Source organism: Gobio gobio, assembly GCF_949357685.1.
Source record: "Gobio gobio genome assembly, chromosome: 25".
Classification (NCBI taxonomy): domain Eukaryota; kingdom Metazoa; phylum Chordata; class Actinopteri; order Cypriniformes; family Gobionidae; genus Gobio; species Gobio gobio.
In genome coordinates, this window is record NC_137121.1 from 539,187 (window position 1) to 559,731 (window position 20,545).

Genomic DNA, 20,545 nt, shown 5'->3' on the forward strand with positions numbered 1-20,545 from the left:
AGTTAAAACTGTACTGTGCCAAAAGGAAGCCCTATGTTAACAGTGTCCAGAAGCGCCGTCGACTTCTCTGGGCTCGAGGCATCTGGGATGGACCATCACACAGTGGAAACGTGTACTGTGCTCAGATGAAGCAGTATTTCAGGTGTTTTTTGGGAGGAATGGACGCCGTGTGCTCCGGACCAAAGAAGAAAATGATCATCCAGACTGTTACCAGCAACAAGTCCAGATTTTGGAGCATAATATGCTGCCTTCAAGAAGACATCGTTTCCAGGGACGTCCATGCCTATTTCAACAAGACAATGCAAAACCACATTCTGCACACATTACAAAGTCCTGGCTGCGGAGGAAGAGGGTTTGGGTACTTGACTGTCAATGATCTGAACGTTCTCCTCCCGAACCTTGTTAATAAAACATCATAAGGAGAGCCATACACTTGAGCAAACCCACAGTATTTGCAAATCCCGACTGAACGACCCAACAGCGGCGTGCTTCTGTATTTGCTAATGTCAAAAACTCATGAAACTCATGCACACGCGTCAGAGCTGAACATTTACATCTGGTATGGGTTTCAGAGTAGTGATGTGTCGTTCATTTTGAACGAATCTTTAATATGACTCGAGAACAACGGGTTGTCTCAGAGATCGATTCGTTAATATTGTGTTGACCGCGCATGCACAACATCCCATATGTTCTGTACAGGAAACAGAAAAGATTAGTTCATCTCTCGAGTCATTCGTTCATCATGTCCCAGCTCCATAGGCAAGGCCATGCAGTCGGAAACAGAAAAGATCAGTTCATCTCTCGAGTCTTCTCGTTTGAGTCGTTCGTTCAGGTCCCCATAGAATCTGAATGCAGAAACAGCTCATCTCTCGAGTCTCGTTCTTTTGTCACGTGACATGAAAGCCATGTTGGATACAGAAATTAGTTAATTCACAACCTTCCTTAAAAAAAAAACAAGTGAGTCGTTTTGTTGTTTATTTAGTTCAGTTTTTTAGCTAGTATAATAATTGATTTTCCTATGAAGCCTGGACACATTGGGTTGTTCAGAAAGGATAGGCATAACAAATGTTTATTGCACATATCTTCTGATGATTTAATAATAATAAATATATTACAACATGCAGTCAATAATACGACTGCAATGTTGCGAGACACTGAACAGGGAAGCGGTCACGTGACAAAAGAACGAACGACTTGAACGAACGACTCGAGAGATGAACTAATCTTTTATGTTTCCGGTGACTGCATAGCCTTGCCTATGGGGCTGGGACTTGATGAACGAATGACTCAAACCTGAAGACTCGAGAAATGAACTGATCTTTTCTGTTTCCGGTGACTGCATAGCCTTGCCTATGGGGCTGGGACTTGATGAACGAATGACTCAAACCTGAAGACTCGAGAAATGAACTGATCTTTTCTGTTTCCGGTGACTGCATAGCCTTGCCTATGGGGCTGGGACTTGATGAACGAATGATTCGAACGAACGACTCGAGAAATGAACTGATCTTTTCTGTTTCCGGTGACTGCATAGCCTTGCCTATGGGGCTGGGACTTGATGAACGAATGATTCGAACGAACGACTCGAGAGATGAACTAATCTTTTATGTTTCCGGTGACTGCATAGCCTTGCCTATGGGGCTGGGACTTGATGAACGAATGACTCAAACCCGAGACTCGAGAGATGAACTAATCTTTTCTGTTTCCGGTGACTGCATAGCCTTGCCTATGGGGCTGGGACTTGATGAACGAATGACTCAAACCCGAAGACTCGAGAGATGAACTGATCCTTTCTGTTTCCGGACTGCATAGCCTTACCTATGGGGCTGGGACTTGATGAACGAATGACTCAAACCCGAAGACTCGAGAGATGAACTGATCTTTTCTGTTTCCGGACTGCATAGCCTTACCTATGGGGCTGGAACTTGATGAACGAATGACTCAAACCCGAAGACTCGAGAGATGAACTGATCTTTTCTGTTTCCGGACTGCATAGCCTTACCTATGGGGCTGGAACTTGATGAACGAATGACTCAAACCCGAAGACTCGAGAGATGAACTGATCTTTTCTGTTTCCGAACTGCATAGCCTTACCTATGGGGCTGGAACTTGATGAACGAATGACTCAAACCCGAAGACTCGAGAGATGAACTGATCTTTTCTGTTTCCGGACTGCATAGCCTTACCTATGGGGCTGGAACTTGATGAACGAATGACTCAATGTCACAAGGAGTCTCGGAGCCAAATGCAAGTTAACAATGTTTATTTAGAAGGAGGTAAGAGAGGGTCAGATGAAGCACAAAAGTCACAGTCCACTGAACAGAGACCACACGCGGTGTTCCACGAGGTAATCCACTCTGGTCGGTGACCGGGAAGAAATCCTCACACGGCAGATGACTGACGAAAATGTCTGAACACTGGACAGAAGGGAAAACAACTCCCGACAGAAAGGGAAGCTCACCGGAACCTGGACGATACTGGATCTCGCCTAAAAACAAAGCGCACCAGTAATACCAGGAAAACAGAACATAGTTCACTCGAGGTCAAGTTCACGATATCCACAGGCGTGTGAACTCTGGGCTAAGACGAGCCTCCGGATGCCTGCGACCGAACCTGAGGAACTGGAGAGGAACAGCAAGATGAACCGACTGGACTAGGGCAGCATGACTGAGACCAACCAAGACAATGAGCACGCGACGAGAGACAGGACAGAGTGCTATAAAAAGAGAACAGCTGATGAGACACGACAGGTGAACAATTACTGAAACGAGCGGGAGGAGCCAGTGAACCCGTGAGGAACCACCACCAACAGGTAAGACAACATACACACACACATGATCACCCAGGAGTCCTGACACTCAAACCCGAAGACTCGAGAGATGAACTGATCTTTTCTGTTTCCGGACTGCATAGCTTTACCTATGGGGCTGGGACTTGATGAACGAATGACTCAAACCCGAAGACTCGAGAGATGAACTGATCTTTTCTGTTTCCGGTGACTGCATAGCCTTACCTATGGGGCTGGAACTTGATGAACGAATGACTCAAACCCGAAGACTCGAGAGATGAACTGATCTTTTCTGTTTCCGGTGACTGCATAGCCTTACCTATGGGGCTGGAACTTGATGAACGAATGACTCAAACCCGAAGACTTGAGAGATGAACTGATCTTTTCTGTTTCCGGACTGCATAGCCTTACCTATGGGGCTGGAACTTGATGAACGAATGACTCAAACCCGAAGACTCTAGAGATGAACGTATCTTTTCTGTTTCCAGTGACTGCATAGCCTTACCTATGGGGCTGGAACTTGATGAACGAATGACTCAAACCCGAAGACTCTAGAGATGAACGTATCTTTTCTGTTTCCAGTGACTGCATAGCCTTACCTATGGGGCTGGAACTTGATGAACGAATGACTCAAACCCGAAGACTCGAGAGATGAACTGATCTTTTCTGTTTCCGGACTGCATAGCCTTACCTATGGGGCTGGAACTTGATGAACGAATGACTCAAACCCGAAGACTCGAGAGATGAACTGATCTTTTCTGTTTCCGGACTGTATTGCCTTGCCTATGGGCCTGGGACTTGATGAACGAATGACTCAAACCCGAAGACACGAGAGATGAACTGATCTTTTCTGTTTCCGGACACATGTATTGCATGAAACTGTCATGGCCCAGATCAGACATGATGACCGAACTAATGGCTCATACCCGAAGAAACGAGAGCTGAACTAATCTTTCCAGGGAACAGACGTGATTAAATGTGAAGTGACAAAGGAAAGAACGATTTGGATCGGGAGGTGAGGTGAACTAACTGACTGCACACACAGCCTGAAGACCCAGCTTAAGCAAATAATTCATCTTTTCTTTCTCAAAGTTTGGCCATGGCTGCATTAGATTATAGTTTATTTTTTTATTCCAAAAGTACTAAATGTGTTCAAAAATGTAGCATTTAACATTTTAATTAGATTCTGCTGAAATGAACGAAATTACTTGAAAAAAGATATGTTCATTTTGCTGAACGAGATTCAAAGATCCGAGTCAGTAAAATGATCCGAACTTCCTACTGCTATTCAGAATCAGGTGTGGCAAAATGATTGAAGCCAGTATTCAGTTTGTCACAGCTCCACCTGCTGGCAACAGGAAGTGTGGCAAATAAAAATGACTGAGAGAGTCTTCCTATTTTCATATCCTTAAATGCATAACGGCCCCCGTGTGCTGTTTTCCTCAGGCCAGTGGTGGTGGTGACACGGGATCTCTGGATTTATAAATCCTTGGGAACTTTTGGGATAATGTAAGTGCACAACTGCATGAAATATATCTCACTGTGCAAGGGGTTTTGGGATATTTTATCACAAAATCATACACTTTGTAGATTTAATAGGAATTAATGCACCTGCTGGCCTCAGGAAAACAATAGTGGGCAGATCGGACATTATATGAGTTACAACAGCTTCCTGTGTCATGAGTTAGGGTGTTAGACGCCACGGACACGCCCTTCAGAGAAACTCCAGATCTTCACACTTTAACATCACACAGGCCTTTAGATGAGACTGACCACACACACGATGATGATCTGATTACATCTCTAGGAGGAGTTCATTAAAGTTCAACGTCTGGAAATTACGAAAACTGCAGCAATTTGGCAGAGAGAATTCAAATGATGTCACTTCCTGTTGGGTTTCAGATTTTGCTCCAGGGGCTGTTTTGTAGGTGTTGGGCTGTCACATGTGTGTACCGAATCTCACACTCATACACACCACACCTGACTCTGAAACCAGACGTCAGTCTCAGGAGTTTTCCAGCTTCTTTAGGCCCTCAAAGATGAGATTCATGTGGAAGAAGGAGAAGAATAGACACCATCAGTGCTTGGGCCCTAATATATGCTAGAGCTTTTCAGTTTATAAGATAATTTATAGATAAATCACAGAATTTCTGCAATACTGAATGTTGCCGTGTGTGTGTGTGTGTGTGTGTGTGTGTGCGCTACTGTATGTGTGTGTGTGTGTGTGTGTGTGATCTGCTCATATGTGCGCTACTGTTTGTGTTAGTTTACAGTGATTAACTTCCGTGTACATTAAACTGTTTAAAACGTGCAGTACCAGATCAATTTTCATATCCTGTTGCGCCCTCTATAGGTCATGTCAGGCGAGTCTGTAAAACCCCTAACACACACACACACACATACACACACACACACAAATATTAATAAATATTCTTCAGCACGTTTAAACGCTCGGATGATCCATCATGATGCTCAGGTGTTGCTATGGTGTTGAGGGTCGTTGCTATGCGGATGATCTGGGTGGTGTTTATTCATTTAGAGCTGATGGTGTCATAAATAACAACGGTTATGTAGAATTATGCATAAGGGTCAAAGGTCACGACCCTAAGGATTTTAAATATCAACGGCTGTTGAACTCTCTCTCTCTCTCTCTCTCTCTCTCTCGCTCTCTCTCTCTCACACACACACACACACACACACACACACACACACACACACACACACACACACACACACACACACACACACACACACACACACACACACACACACAGGCAGAGGGGTAACTGAGCTGTGTGGGGGCGGGGTAACTGTTGGGGGGAGGGGCTGGTGGACAGTCGTCATGGAAACGATCAACACTGCGCTAATGTGATTCAGAATCTATTCATGACTGAATGGGCTTCAAACCGAGCAAATAAAAGCAGCAAGCGTCCGAGAGACGTGATTGGACGACATCAAAGCTGAATGGTCACTTCTGATTTGATGTTGCTAAGACACAGAGAGCAGAACAGAGGGAGAGAGAGAGAGAGAGAGAGAGAGAGGGAGAGAGAGAGAGAGAGAGAGAGAGAGAGAGAGAGAGAGAGAGAGAGAGAGAGAGAGAGAGAATGGTGTTTAAAATGAATTTAAAAGTGGTGTCTGCAGAATAACACAGAGTTCATAGACAACTGTAAAGCTTTAGGTCAGACCTGACCTGTTGAAGAAGGATGGCATCCATGCTGTGTTTAACCTGGCTAAAACCTGACAACTACATTACTTTAAATCCATAAATCCATAAATCCATAAATGAGTCCACCTCCCAAGATTATTGTTATAAACACAAGCCGTGTCTGAATGACTATTATGATAATAATAATAATAGTAATATTATTAATAATGGTAATATTGATACAGCCATTAATAATCAGGTGTTATAAAGCTGCCTCTGATACCCTCATGGCCATGGCACAGGATAGACCCCGCCAGCTTCATATTACAATGGGCTATTAAGGTGAGTTGCAGCGGGGCCCAAAATCATCCCCATCCCCAGCCGTCACACACATGCCACACTTACCCTATATTTGTTTTTGTTTTGTTTTTTTTTCCTTTCTTTCCTAGAGATATGGCTACTTTCATTGTTATACTCATTATATGTTTATGTCGACTAGTGTATAATGCATTAAAAAGCATGGAGTGTAGCATAGAACCAGCCACACCCACGCCTCACCCACGCCTCACCCACGCCTCACCCACGCCTCACCCACGCCTCACTTACCCTATATGTGTGCCTTTTTTTCTTCTTCCTTTCTCTTTGCTTTAAACCTTGTTTTATGCTCCAAATGAATGTGTGTGTGCACCTCATCTAATATGTGAAGCATTAAAACAGCGAGATAAGCCCTGCTTGTTTTTATGAAATATATGTATTGACTGCATGATCATTTCACCGTATTATGCACTGCCATGCGAGCCGCAGATTAAGCTGGTGTGAGCCGCGCAATGAGTAACACTGTTCAATGTTGCAACAGAAACTATTGACTCTCTCTTCCAGCACTTCAGACACAGTTGCTCCTCTGCGCATAAAGAAGATTAAAGAAAATAGTCCAACGCCGTGGTACAACCAGCACACACACACACACACACACACACACACACACACACACACACACACACACACACACACACACACACACACACACACACACACACACATGTTGGTGCAACAGCATTATGAGGACTCTCCATAGGCGTAATGGTTTTTATACTGTATAAACTGTATATTCTATCCCCCTACACTGCCCCTGCCCCTAAACCTAACCCTCACAGGAGACATTCTGCATTTTTACATTTTTAATAAAACATTGTTTAATATGTTTTTAAAGCGATTTGATTTACGGGGACATTTGAAATGTCCTCATAAACCACCTTGATGTTGTAATACCAGTGTAATACCCATGTCATTATACAAATTTGTGTCCTCATAAATCACATAAACAAGCACACACACACACACACACACACACACACACACACACACACACACACACACACACACACACACACACACTCGGGCCCTTAAAACAGCAGCCAGAAATGGAACACAGCTGGACGAAAACAAAACTAGAGGTCTTTCGTAATTTGTGGAAAGAGAGCATGATCGCATACAGAAAGGCCGTAAAAACATACCGGCGTGATAAAATAGAAACTGGACAAATACTCTGAATGTTCTGATCTAATCTGACCTCTGACCTGTAATGTGTCCTGACTCATAATCCCACACTGTGTGTCCGTTGGCCAGAGGAGAACTGAGCGACTGAGCCTGGCTTCTCCAGAGGGTTTTTCTCCATTCTGTCACTGGTGGAGTTTGGGTTCTTGCCACTGTCTCCTCTGGTTTGCTTAGTTGGGGACATTTAATATTCAACAGTATTATTGATCTGCCTGTACAGACACTGCTGTATGAGAACTGACCTGAGCTGATTTTTCTCCAGAAGTGCTTTATAGATGAAATAAATCTTTACAACAGAACTGAATCAACACTAAAATGACTTCAGCTGAACAGCCAAAATGCAGTATTTTCCTGTTATCGCTGTAAAGCTGCTTTGAAACAAAATGTATTATATATATATATATATATTACATTTAAGAGGTTTTCCCGTGTCCTGACACTGACAGCGCTAGTCAAAGCATTTGTCAGTTGAGTCTTGTTCTGTGTTCAAAACAAGTTTCAGTCCTTTCAACATAAAAGTCCTCGTCTTTGCCGCCATCTAATGGCGTAGTAATGTACCTTCTGTTCCTGTTCATGGTCAGGGACTAGTTTTCCAGCGGAAGGAAGGCTTTTAGTGGTTGAACTTCATGAAAGTTGCATTGATATATACATTTTGGCTTTAATGTTTGTATTGTGTGGTAGCCGTATTATAAAAGCAGTGAGGAACTCGAGGCTATAGTGCTGTATGGTGAATAAGACACGGCTTCGTGCCTAACAACAACACTATAGCCCGAGTTCCTCACTGCTTTACTCCATTGCTCAAGTGTTGGATAAATAAAGGCGACTTGATTTGACCTCCATGTCATTTAAACCTGTTGGACTTTCTGAAGATATTTTGAAGCATGTTGGGAACCAAACAACATCAGACCCCATTGATTGAACACCCGAAAATACACATTTCCCAAAACATCTGAAGAAGAAGAAAGAAAGTCTTACAGGTTTGAACCACATGATGGAGAGTAAAGTCTGACTTGTGGCGTTAATGAAGCAGATTGACTGAACTCTGATTATAAGGGTAAATGAGTTTCTAATAGCACTCTGGAGAGAGAGAATGAGTGAAGACGAGCTGTAGTGCAAATCTGTGTGACTCTCAGCCAACACTAGAGGGAGACACACACCTGGAGAACACAGAATTTAAGACCTAAAATAAGACAAACAAGCATTAAAATAAGCTAAAGTATCATAATAAAATAATAAGAAAATTCTCATTTTAAATTCACCAGCTCATCACCTGCTTTTTTTTTTATCTTTGAAGAACCGGGATTCATGGATATTGGAGAAACCTCATTTTAAAAGTGTGCTTTCTAGAAATGGAAAAGTAATATTCATTACATTTTTGAAAAAACAAGCCTATCCAAACACTGATGCCTCAGAGAACCTTTCAGCGATCCGTTCTCAAACGAGCCATGTTTTCTGAATCTGAAGAACATTTCATAATCGAAAGGACCTTTTGTGCAGTGCAAAGATAAAGAACAGTAAAAAGGTAAAGAATCTTTATCTTTAAGAGTGAATCCACGAACGACTGGACGAATCACGCACATCCAGAGTTTAAAAAGAGGAGCCCTGATCGCTCAAGCACCTTGATGAGTGTTTGTTTACAGGCATCATGATGACATCTTCATCATCTTCATCATCATCATCAGAACATCTAGAGCAGGTCGAGATGTTTGCGGCTGCTTCAGTTTCATTTCATCTGTTGGTACTGTGAGAATCCAGCAGAACATGATCAAGAGCTGGATAAACTAGTGTTCAGATAACAGACGGCTGAATGTGTGTGTGCCAGCACTGTAAGACACACACACACACACACACACACACACACACACACACACACACACACACACACACACACACACACACACACACACACACACACACACACACACACACACACACACACACACACACACACACACACACACACACACACACACACACACACAGCAAGTGTTCGACAGATGGCTCTCTCTCTCTCTCTCTCTCTCTTTCCACACAGAAATAGTCAATGCCTAAAATAACCCTCTGATCTTCTCCACTGTTACTCACTGTGTGTTTGTGATTTTCTTTCTCTCTGCTTCAGATTCAGAGTTCACTAGAATCTTCTGTTGCTCCCAAAATCTCAAAATAGCTCAGAGCATCTCACTGCAAAATATCATGTTCTTCCTCAGTGTTTCTGTCAAAGCATTCTTACATCAAGACACATTTACTGGAGGAGCAGAACGACTGAAGATATTAGATCTTGTTTTTCAGGGGTTAGTTCCAGTGAAAGGAACTCTTAACGCTTCACCAAGACATTTTGGACAATTTCATGCTCTCAACTTTGTGGGACCAGTTTGGGGACGGCCCCTTCCTGTCCCAGCATGAAGATCAAGTCAAGTGCAGTGCATTGTGGGATACAGTATCTCAGATGTTATAAGAAACAAGAAACGACCAGAAGAGAGGTGTGTATAATGCAATACATTTATTCATTCAATATTATTCTGCATATTATATTTATAGAGGCTGAGATATCATCCAGTGGAACTTCAGAACAACAGACGCGGTTAGAAAATCTGTGACAGATTAAAGTACAAAATCCCTTTAGAAACCATCATAAACATGAGATAATACTGAAGAAACTAAACCACAGCGCGCACACACACACACACACACACACACACACACACACACACACACACACACACACACACACACACACACACACACACTTCAGTCCTCAAGCCAAACAAACTCTCACTTTATTTACAGTAACAAAATATCTTTACAAAACATTGAACATTTCAAATTCAAACTTGATGCAAGTTATGAAAAAGCATAAAAACATTACACACACACACACACACACACACACACACACACACACACACACACTCACACACACTTCATCTCGATGAGCAGACCTACAAAAACTCAACAAGGCAAAATATAAATAGGGTGAATTACACGAAAACCCCCCAAAAATCAGAAATATAAAGTATATGTAATGCATCAAGAGCATGAATCCTCCATTTTGTCCATCGCAGTGATGAGTGTGAATCTCTCCTAATATTCATGAGAGTGTGGCTGTTCGTCTTCATAAATAACATGCAATGCAATGCAAGAAAGGCTTCACTTCCATATCTAAAATATCATTTCAATAATTTCCTCTTGATTTTGGGATGAAACATATGGCAGGTATTTCTCCAGTCTCATATCTTCACCATCAGGGTCATGTGTGGGTTGCTATGGGAACAGCGCAGGTTCACATGCAGGTCAGGATGCGGCGTCATGTGATGATGCGTAATAAAGCGTCTGGCGTACAGTGAGGAGTAATATCAGAATACTGTCATCATGCATGGGCTGTGTTCACAGTACAGGACTAGCCTCATCACATGACCTCCGCGAGGGCCAATCAGCGCGCTCTCCCTCTGTCGCTCTCACATCAGCGACTGGAGAAGAAGAGCGGCTGAAGAGAACTCTAAAGTCTACGGTACAAACGTTTAGCCTTGCCTGAACTCCTGGAGGTTTATTATCATGCTGTTAGCGTGTGTCTAGCATTATGCTAGCATGTGGAGTATGTTTTGCTAGCATGATTTACCAATTGCTAAAATGTTGCTAGCATGAATTAGAAAGCTGCTAGTATGTTTAACATGTTTGAAGCATTTTTCAACACATTGTTAGCATGAATGAGCATGTTTCATTATTTAACAGATTACTATCATAATTTAACATGTTGCTAACATCATTTAGCATGTTATTAGCATGATTGAGCTCATTGTTAGCATGGATTAACACATTGCTATCATTATTTAACACATTACTAGCATAATTTAACATGTTGTTAGCATGGATTAACACATTGCTAGCATAATTTAGCATGTTATTAGCATGAATTAGCACATTGCTAGCATGGATGAACGCATTGCTAGCATGAATTGTCACGTTGATAGTTTGCTAATGTAACGGAGGTCAGCTAGTAGTCGCTGTGTGAGTAAACCTCACTCCACTGATCTCTAGAGATGCGCTAGCGACTGATGCTAGGGGTTGCAGCCTTTAGCCTCCGTGTTAGAGCGTCAGACTCTCTTGCGCGCGGACCCGGGTTCGAATCCCGCTTAGAGTGGGCGGTTCTAACAGGAGGGGCTACACTAACATGAATTAGCATGTAGCTAACATGTTTTTCCACATTGTTAACATGATTAGTATACTGCTAACATGAATTAGCATTTTTGTTAACGTCAACTGGCATGTAGCTAACATGTTTTACATTGTTAGCATGTTTAGCAGAAAGCGAGTTGCAGTTATGGAGATACGTGTGCGAGTCTGAAGGTGTGAGCGAGTTTAGAGCTAGTCACATGTGCGTTTGCAGATGTATGCTAACGCTCAGACGGGTTCCTCTTATCCTTCAGAGAGTGTGTAGTGTGTTGTGTGTTGTGTGAGTTTGGTAGTGTGTGTATTGTGAACACAGCCTCGGGTCAGTCCGGTCATTTAGTCTCTAGTGAGCTGATCTCAGGTCAGTGTGTCGTCTCTAGTGAGCTGATCTCAGGTCAGTGTGTTGGTCTATAGTGAGCTGATCTCAGGTCAGTGTGTTGGTCTATAGTGAGCTGATCTCAGGTCAGTGTGTTCGTCTATAATGAGCTGATCTCAGGTCAGTGTGTTGTCTATAATGAGCTGATCTCAGGTCAGTGTGTTGGTCTCTAATGAGCTGATCTCAGGTCAGTGTGTTGTCTCTAGTGAGCTGATCTCAGGTCAGTGTGTTGTCTATAATGAGCTGATCTCAGGTCAGTGTGTTGGTCTATAGTGAGCTGATCTCAGGTCAGTGTGTTGGTCTCTAGTGAGCTGATCTCAGGTCAGTGTGTTGGTCTATAGTGAGCTGATCTCAGGTCAGTGTGTTGGTCTCTAGTGAGCTGATCTCAGGTCAGTGTGTTGGTCTCTAGTGAGCTGATCTCAGGTCAGTGTGTTCGTCTCTAGTGAGCTGATCTCAGGTCAGTGTGTTGGTCTCTAGTGAGCTGATCTCAGGTCAGTGTGTTGGTCTATAGTGAGCTGATCTCAGGTCAGTGTGTTGTCTCTAGTGAGCTGATCTCAGGTCAGTGTGTTGGTCTCTAGTGAGCTGATCTCAGGTCAGTGTGTTGGTCTCTAGTGAGCTGATCTCAGGTCAGTGTGTTGGTCTCTAGTGAGCTGATCTCAGGTCAGTGTGTTGGTCTATAGTGAGCTGATCTCAGGTCAGTGTGTTGTCTCTAGTGAGCTGATCTCAGGTCAGTGTGTTGGTCTCTAGTGAGCTGATCTCAGGTCAGTGTGTTGGTCTCTAGTGAGCTGATCTCAGGTCAGTGTGTTGGTCTATAGTGAGCTGATCTCAGGTCAGTGTGTTGGTCTATAGTGAGCTGATCTCAGGTCAGTGTGTTGTCTCTAGTGAGCTGATCTCAGGTCAGTGTGTTGGTCTATAATGAGCTGATCTCAGGTCAGTGTGTCGTCTATAATGAGCTGATCTCAGGTCAGTGTGTTGGTCTATAATGAGCTGATCTCAGGTCAGTGTGTCGTCTATAATGAGCTGATCTCAGGTCAGTGTGTTGGTCTCTAGTGAGCTGATCTCAGGTCAGTGTGTTGGTCTCTAGTGAGCTGATCTCAGGTCAGTGTGTTGGTCTCTAGTGAGCTGATCTCAGGTCAGTGTGTTGGTCTATAGTGAGCTGATCTCAGGTCAGTGTGTTGTCTCTAGTGAGCTGATCTCAGGTCAGTGTGTTGTCTATAATGAGCTGATCTCAGGTCAGTGTGTTGGCCTCTAGTGAGCTGATCTCAGGTCAGTGTGTTGTCTCTAGTGAGCTGATCTGAGGTCAGTGTGTTGGTCTCTAGTGAGCTGATCTCAGGTCAGTGTGTTGGCCTCTAGTGAACTGATCTCAGGTCAGTGTGTTGGTCTCTAGTGAGCTGATCTCAGGTCAGTGTGTTGGTCTCTAGTGAGCTGATCTCAGGTCAGTGTGTTGGTCTATAGTGAGCTGATCTCAGGTCAGTGAGTTGGTCTATAGTGAGCTGATCTCAGGTCAGTGTGTTGGTCTCTAGTGAGCTGATCTCAGGTCAGTGTGTTGTCTATAATGAGCTGATCTCAGGTCAGTGTGTTGGTCTCTAGTGAGCTGATCTCAGGTCAGTGTGTTGTCTCTAGTGAGCTGATCTGAGGTCAGTGTGTCGTCTCTAGTGAGCTGATCTCAGGTCAGTGTGTTGTCTCTAGTGAGCTGATCTCAGGTCAGTGTGTTGTCTCTAGTGAGCTGATCTCAGGTCAGTGTGTCGTCTATAATGAGCTGATCTCAGGTCAGTGTGTCGTCTATAGTGAGCTGATCTCAGGTCAGTGTGTTGGTCTCTAGTGAGCTGATCTCAGGTCAGTGTGTTGGTCTATAGTGAGCTGATCTCAGGTCAGTGTGTCGTCTATAATGAGCTGATCTGGGGTCAGTGCTACACCAGTGAGTTCATGGCGTTGACTGGAGAGGGCGGCCCTGATCTGCCGCTGTACTGTCCGATAAAGGAGCCGTCCTCGTTGAACTGTGTGTCCCCGGAGTCTCCATAGTCCACTAAACTGTCGTCGCTGCCGTCCCGCCGGACCGTCCCGCTGGAGGGCGTCCGGCTCCCTTTGAGCGGCTTATGGTCCTCATCACTAGGAGAAAAACCACATGCAGTGAATCATGACGCAGAGCACACGCTGCCCACATCACGCCTTCCTCTCGCTGGACACACTCTGAGGAAGAGCGTCATGTGTAGCAGGCGACTCAGAAGATGGAACACACATGCAGGATCACACACGCGTGACATCATGAGCTGTGAGGACCTTAAAGCAACAGTTAAATCATATTGATCATGTGACACCATCCGATGGGTGAAGCAGTCGAGAGCATCTGAAGCGTGAGGATGACTCATGACATGCAGAGGCCGTGTACACACACACACACACACACACACACACACGAGGACTGATGGACGACACACACTTCCCCTGAAACTCCTGCGCGTCGGGCCAGTGCTGATTACACACTGCATTATGGACACGAGTGATGTAATCCATTACACAGGTCAGGGAATATCGTCGGATTACTTTTGCTCCACACTAATATAAAACCATAAAGAACATATGTTCCATTCTTTATCATCAAACTCAAGTGCATTAAAACACATTTTGTGCATGAAAAGCTTATACTTAAAATTATTTAAAAAAAATTATAATTCAAAATAATTTTTAAGTTTAAAAATAATAAAACAATTTAATCGAAAAAATGTTTGTACCTGCAATAAATCTGTTGTTAATATTTAAAAATATATATTTTTATTTAAAACAATTAAAAAACACTTATTTAAAAATACATAATTGGCTTGTTTGCCTGCATGTCAATTTAAAGCGAAATGTAAAGGGCCGTTCACACCAACGGCGATAACGATAACGTTAACGATAAAGTAAACGGTAAAGTTAATGGTAAAGTTATCGATAAAGATAACAATAAAGATAAAGATAACGATAAAGATAATGGTAAAGTTAACGGTAAAGTTATCGATAAAGTTATCCATAAAGATAACAATAAAGATAAAGATAACGGTAAAGTTATCGATAAAGATAACAATAAAGATAAAGATAACGGTAAAGTTAACAATAAAGTTATCAATAAAGTTATCGATAAAGATAACAATAAAGATAACGGTAAAGATAACGGTACAGAGAACGGTAAAGTTATCAATAAAGATAACAATAAAGATAAAGATAACGGTAAAGTTATCTGTAAAGTTATTGGTAAAGTTATCGGTAAAGATAACAATAAAGTTATCTGTAAAGTTAAAGATAACAGTAAAGATAACGGTAAAGTTATCGATAAAGATAACGGTAAAGATAACGGTAAAGTTAACGGTAAAGTTATCGATAAAGTTATCGATAAAGATAACTATAAAGATAAAGATAACGGTAAAGATAACGGTAAAGTTAACGGTAAAGTTATCGATAAAGTTATCGATAAAGATAACAATACAGATAACTTTACTGTTATCTTTATCTTTATCTTTACCGATAACTTTACAGATAACTTTATTGTTATCTTTACCGATAACTTTACAGATAACTTTACTGTTATCTTTATCTTTAAAGTTATCGGTAAAGATAACAATAAAGTTAATGGTAAAGTTAACTGTAAAGTTATCTATAAAGTTATCGGTAAGGTTATCGGTAAAGTTATCAATAAAGTTAACGATAAAGTTATCTGTAACGTTATCTGTAAGTTATCAATAAAGTTAACGATAAAGTTAACTGTAAAGTTAACTGTAAAGTTATCTGTAAAGTTATCTGTAAAGTTATCAATAAAGTTAACGATAAAGTTAACGATAAAGTTAACTGTAAAGTTATCTGTAAAGTTATCAATAAAGTTAACGATAAAGTAGGGTGACCATATTTTGGTTACCGAAAACCAGGACACTCTGCCCGGCAATGAGATACTCAAATGATACTCGAAGTTTACTCAAAGATGCCTTATTAATTTCAATACATTTAAAATATGTCCCCTCTGTATGGATAGAAAATTGTTATACTAGGGCCAGGACATCTCCTGGGCCAACAGGACGTTTGGTCACCCTACGATAAAGATAACAATAAAGATAACAATAAAGATAACGATATAGTTCTAAAAATCTTTCTCAATATTAAAGGATAGCAGAGCTATCGATATCGCTGGAACCACTCTCAGAGCGATGTTCAGCAGATGAACCAATCAGAATCCATCCTGCTGTAACGAGCTCGAGCATTTAAAGAGACAGACACACAGAGCGATATCGCCGCTGGTGTAGAGTCTCTGTATAGGTGTGAACGGGCCTTCAGGGAATCATTCACTGTGTGAGTAATCTGACCATGTGCTCCAGGTGTGCAGAGTCTGATAAAGCTGATGTCTGTTAGAGCGCTTCAGGTGAAGTGTGATCCTGGAATGGCTGTGTTTCTCCCAGTGGCTCCGCATGCAGATCCCGCTTACCTTCCCGCCCGGATTCAGATGTGATTCAGGGCTGCGTTTACACCGGATGAGTAAATCACCGTCACACATTCAGCCTGATTACACTACGGGACTGTGTGTGTCTGTGGTTCGTCTACTACACACTCATACTCTACATCTGGAGACATAGCAGCGTTTCCCAAACTGAGAGCTAGAATAACAGCTGGATCATGAGGAGAGATACACATCTACTGCAATCATCTCCAAAATCAAGGCAATCATTTAATGATATAAAAGAGTATTGCTGTACAGGAGTAAAGTGCGTGGACCGGTCTCGCGTGCAGAATAAAGCCGGAGGAGACGAGCAGCTCGAGTTCAATACGATCTTCACACTAAACTAAGATCTGCAGGGTCATTCGGGATGCATCCGAGGAACACAGGAAGAACAGGATGCAGGAAATACGAGTCCATTTGGCTGATCGTCCGGTACAGAACCTGATCAAGTCCCACAGAATCTGGATCAGACCAGACCCAACGTCCCGCTGAAGATGAAGGAATCCCAGAGTCGTGGAGAAGTTCTGAGTGCTCCTGAGGGGTCAGAGGTCAAGGGTCAGGTCAGGGTTCTCTCACCTGTACTCTCCAAACGTTATATCGTCCTCCTTCATGGGCTGGATCTCCGGGTCTCCGTGAGCGTCTTCCTTCTCTTTAACTGAGACAAACATCAGAGATCAGCGTCTCACATACACACACACACCCTAAAAAACACTTTCGTTACTCGAAAATAAGTTGCCATGGCAACATTTCTAGTTTGCGTTTAGTTTAAGGTAAAGAACTGAAGCAAATAATGAAATTAATAACTATATAGAAATATTTAAAAGACTAAAACTAATAAAAATGACTAAACACAGTGAAAACAGACAATCAACAAAATCTAATTTAATTTAAACTTTATTTAAGCAACATTTTTAATTTTCATTTAGTTTAAGCTTAACTACTAAAATTAAGTAAACTAAAACTAATAAATAAAAACATCCCAGGCGACCGAGAGTATAGGATCATCCAATACCGGAAGCAGTGTCTCATTCCCCTTCTCAGGGAACCATGGTTACACGCATAACCTGGGACGTTCCCTTTGGAAAGAGGAGTCCTCTTCCCTAAGGTGCACCACGATCATAGACCGGAGCTTCTCAAGAACGGCCTCAAAAGGATGACTCTAAAGAGAGGAAGCCTAATAATAATAATTTGTTACATTTAAATAGCGGTTTTCTAGGCACTCAAAGCGCTTTACATATAGAAGGGGGGAATCTCCTCAACCACCAACAATGTGCAGCTCCACCTGGATGATGCAACGGCAGCCATATTGCGCCAGAACGCCCACCACACACCAGCTGATTGGTGGAGAGGAGACCGAGTGATGAAGCCAATCTGTATATGGGGATTATTAGGAGGCCATGATGGAGAGGGGCCAATGGGCAAATTTGGCCAGGATGCCGGGGTTACACCCCTACTCTTTATCGATGGGCATTCTGGGATTTTTAATGACCACAGAGAGTCAGGACCTCGGTTTAACGTCTCATCCGAAGGACGGATTACTACATTCATATTCAGGCCAGCGTCCAGGAGGCTCACTGAGAGCCTAACCACTTAGCAATTGCTATCCTAGCAAAGCTCTGGGGAGCAGAGGAGTGCCAAAGCTCTGTGAGCCTCCTTGAGCCAAACCACTTAGCCTATGGCTGAGCTCGGATGATGAATACAGAACGTCTTTTGCCTGTTTTCAAGGAAGTTTCTAAATAACAGGGCAAGCAGCCTACCACAATAATGGGAGGAGCTCAGAGGAGTGGAGGCCTCTAAAGCGAGAGAAGGCCTAACAACACTCAAGAGCAGTGGCCAAGGAGGCTCATGGAGAACCTAACAACTTAGACCCAGGCTGAGCTCGGAGGATGGAGGCCTAAAGATAATGACGGACTCTGAGAAGTGTTGAAATCAGCTCAACTTTATGGTAATGAGCTATGACGCGGTTCGACGGCAATCGGGTGGCAACCAATGGGAATGTAGAAGTGAGGGGAGATCCCAGAGAACGCTGTCCGGTAAACTTTGGTTCCGACCACATTAGTTCCCAAGCAAAATGAAGGAGTGGTTGATCACTGCGGTGGCGGGTTTGATAAGAAGGCGCGTGACACTATTCATAGGCAACATTTTCGCTCTAGAACGCTTGTTTTTCAGCGGGAATACAATTAATTTGACCGATTCGACCAATTGCATTAATGCTGCACTTCACCCAGGACAGTTCTTGTAATGTAGGCTGCACACAAATTAATGTTAATTATAGACCAAGGCTAGCAAACGTCTACTATAAACTGCATGTTGAAATTAGACTAGCACTTAACCATGAACACAAGTTTGAGAGCGTCAAACTTCGCCAACGACGATGTAGAAAGATTTGTGGACACGCAGCCGCTCTGACGTAGATTGAATGCCTTTATTTAAACTTTACTGTGTGAACGCACAGTAACAAAGGCCTTGCAACTTGACATTAAAATAACAAATGGAGCTCAGGGGAGGTACTCCCAAACTAGATGCCTGAGAGGAGGCTCAGGAAGGAGAGCCTACAGCCCAAATCTGGCTCCGAGAACGAAGGCCTCGATATGCTGACTCTCCAAACGAGAGGAGGCCTAACTACATCTATACCCAGGGCAGCTCCAAGGAGGCTCAAAGAGAAGCTCTGGTCTATGATTGTGGTGCTGGTGAGCACCTTAGAGATGAGGACTCCTCTGAGCCAATAGGGCACTCATCCCTTCAGCATGGTAGAGTGGGTATTCTGTGTGTAACCATGGTTCCCTGAGAAGGGGAATGAGACGCTGCTTCCGGTATTCTTGCACACGTCTCCTTCAGACAAGAAGTGGAGGACGTGTCTCACAGGTGCCCTCTTATACTCTCTCATAGGCTGCCCTCTGCCAATGTCAGGTTTGTTGTTGTGTTTAGACACATGCTTCAGACACCGGCCAGCTGAGCCCACTGGACTTTTCCTTCATTTTTAAAAAGTGTTCTCTTTATCTTAGGGGTATGAGACTCGGTGACTTTTCCTAAATAATCTATCTAAACATGCACAAAAAAAATCTGGCCTTGATTTGGTTGTTCTAAAGGTGTGTAAAAGAAAATGTACCATTTAAGGTCCTCATTGAAAATGAATGGAAAAATGAAAAACTTTTTTTTTCACGTGTTTGACACAAAAATAAAACAAAATCCAATATAAATCAGAAAATTTCTACATTTAAATCAAGGTCTGGTCCTAGAGCAGAAAAACAAAGCGGAACAAACTTTCTGTCTCATACACACACACGCACATTTACGCACAAACACACGTGTGTGATTGCAACAGAGCGCATTTGTATAGAAATTGGCAAATAAAATCAACAATTCAACTACAATCAACTAATACTAGAGCACAAATGCAACATGCATGTTCACACACACACACACACACACACACACACACACACACACACACACACACACACACACACACACACACACACACACACACACACACACACACACACACACACACACACACACACACACACACACACACACACACACACACACACACAGACACACACAAACATATATTCACAAAATATATATCATAAAATTATGAGGAGAAGTTAAAGCATCAAGAAAAAATGAAGTGAAAATTAAGTCCCTATGGACCTCTAGTGGATAATGTGGTCATTGCACTTTCTTTCTTTAACTGTAATTCCTAATGTTTTTCCACAAACCTGCAGATGGCAGTATTCTATCCCTTACACATAGAGCAATGTCCAAAAACAATTTAGATTTAATTAAAATCATCATTTAAGGGATTTTTTCATAAAAAAATTATTTTTAATGAGCCAATTTATGGCCTAGTAATTGTGCAGTAAATAGGTAAAAAACGACCAAATATCCACAAAAACACAGCATAAATGCAAAGTTGAGAAGTAAATAAGAAAAAAATGATATATAGTTTTCCATTTCATTATGCAATCGCTCTGTAAATGTTTGGGGTCTATCTGACCCCAAGGGACTTAAACGTAAACCCTACTTGAGGGGTGATTAAGGGTTAATAAA

General features: G+C 42.5%; 1 protein-coding gene across 1 annotated transcript in view; it reads right to left on the bottom strand.

The window, feature by feature from the left end:
* Nucleotides 1–13,937: 13,937 nt before the first annotated feature.
* Nucleotides 13,938–20,545, bottom strand: part of nrcamb (neuronal cell adhesion molecule b) — a gene marked incomplete at both ends in the record, with an annotated part of 33,108 nt that continues 26,500 nt past the window's right edge. Inside the window, 2 exons of the mRNA XM_079809533.1 lie at nucleotides 13,938–14,136; nucleotides 17,066–17,144. Of these exons, the coding sequence (XP_079665659.1) occupies nucleotides 13,938–14,136; nucleotides 17,066–17,144 (278 nt within the window). The remainder of the gene's footprint in view (nucleotides 14,137–17,065; nucleotides 17,145–20,545) is intronic.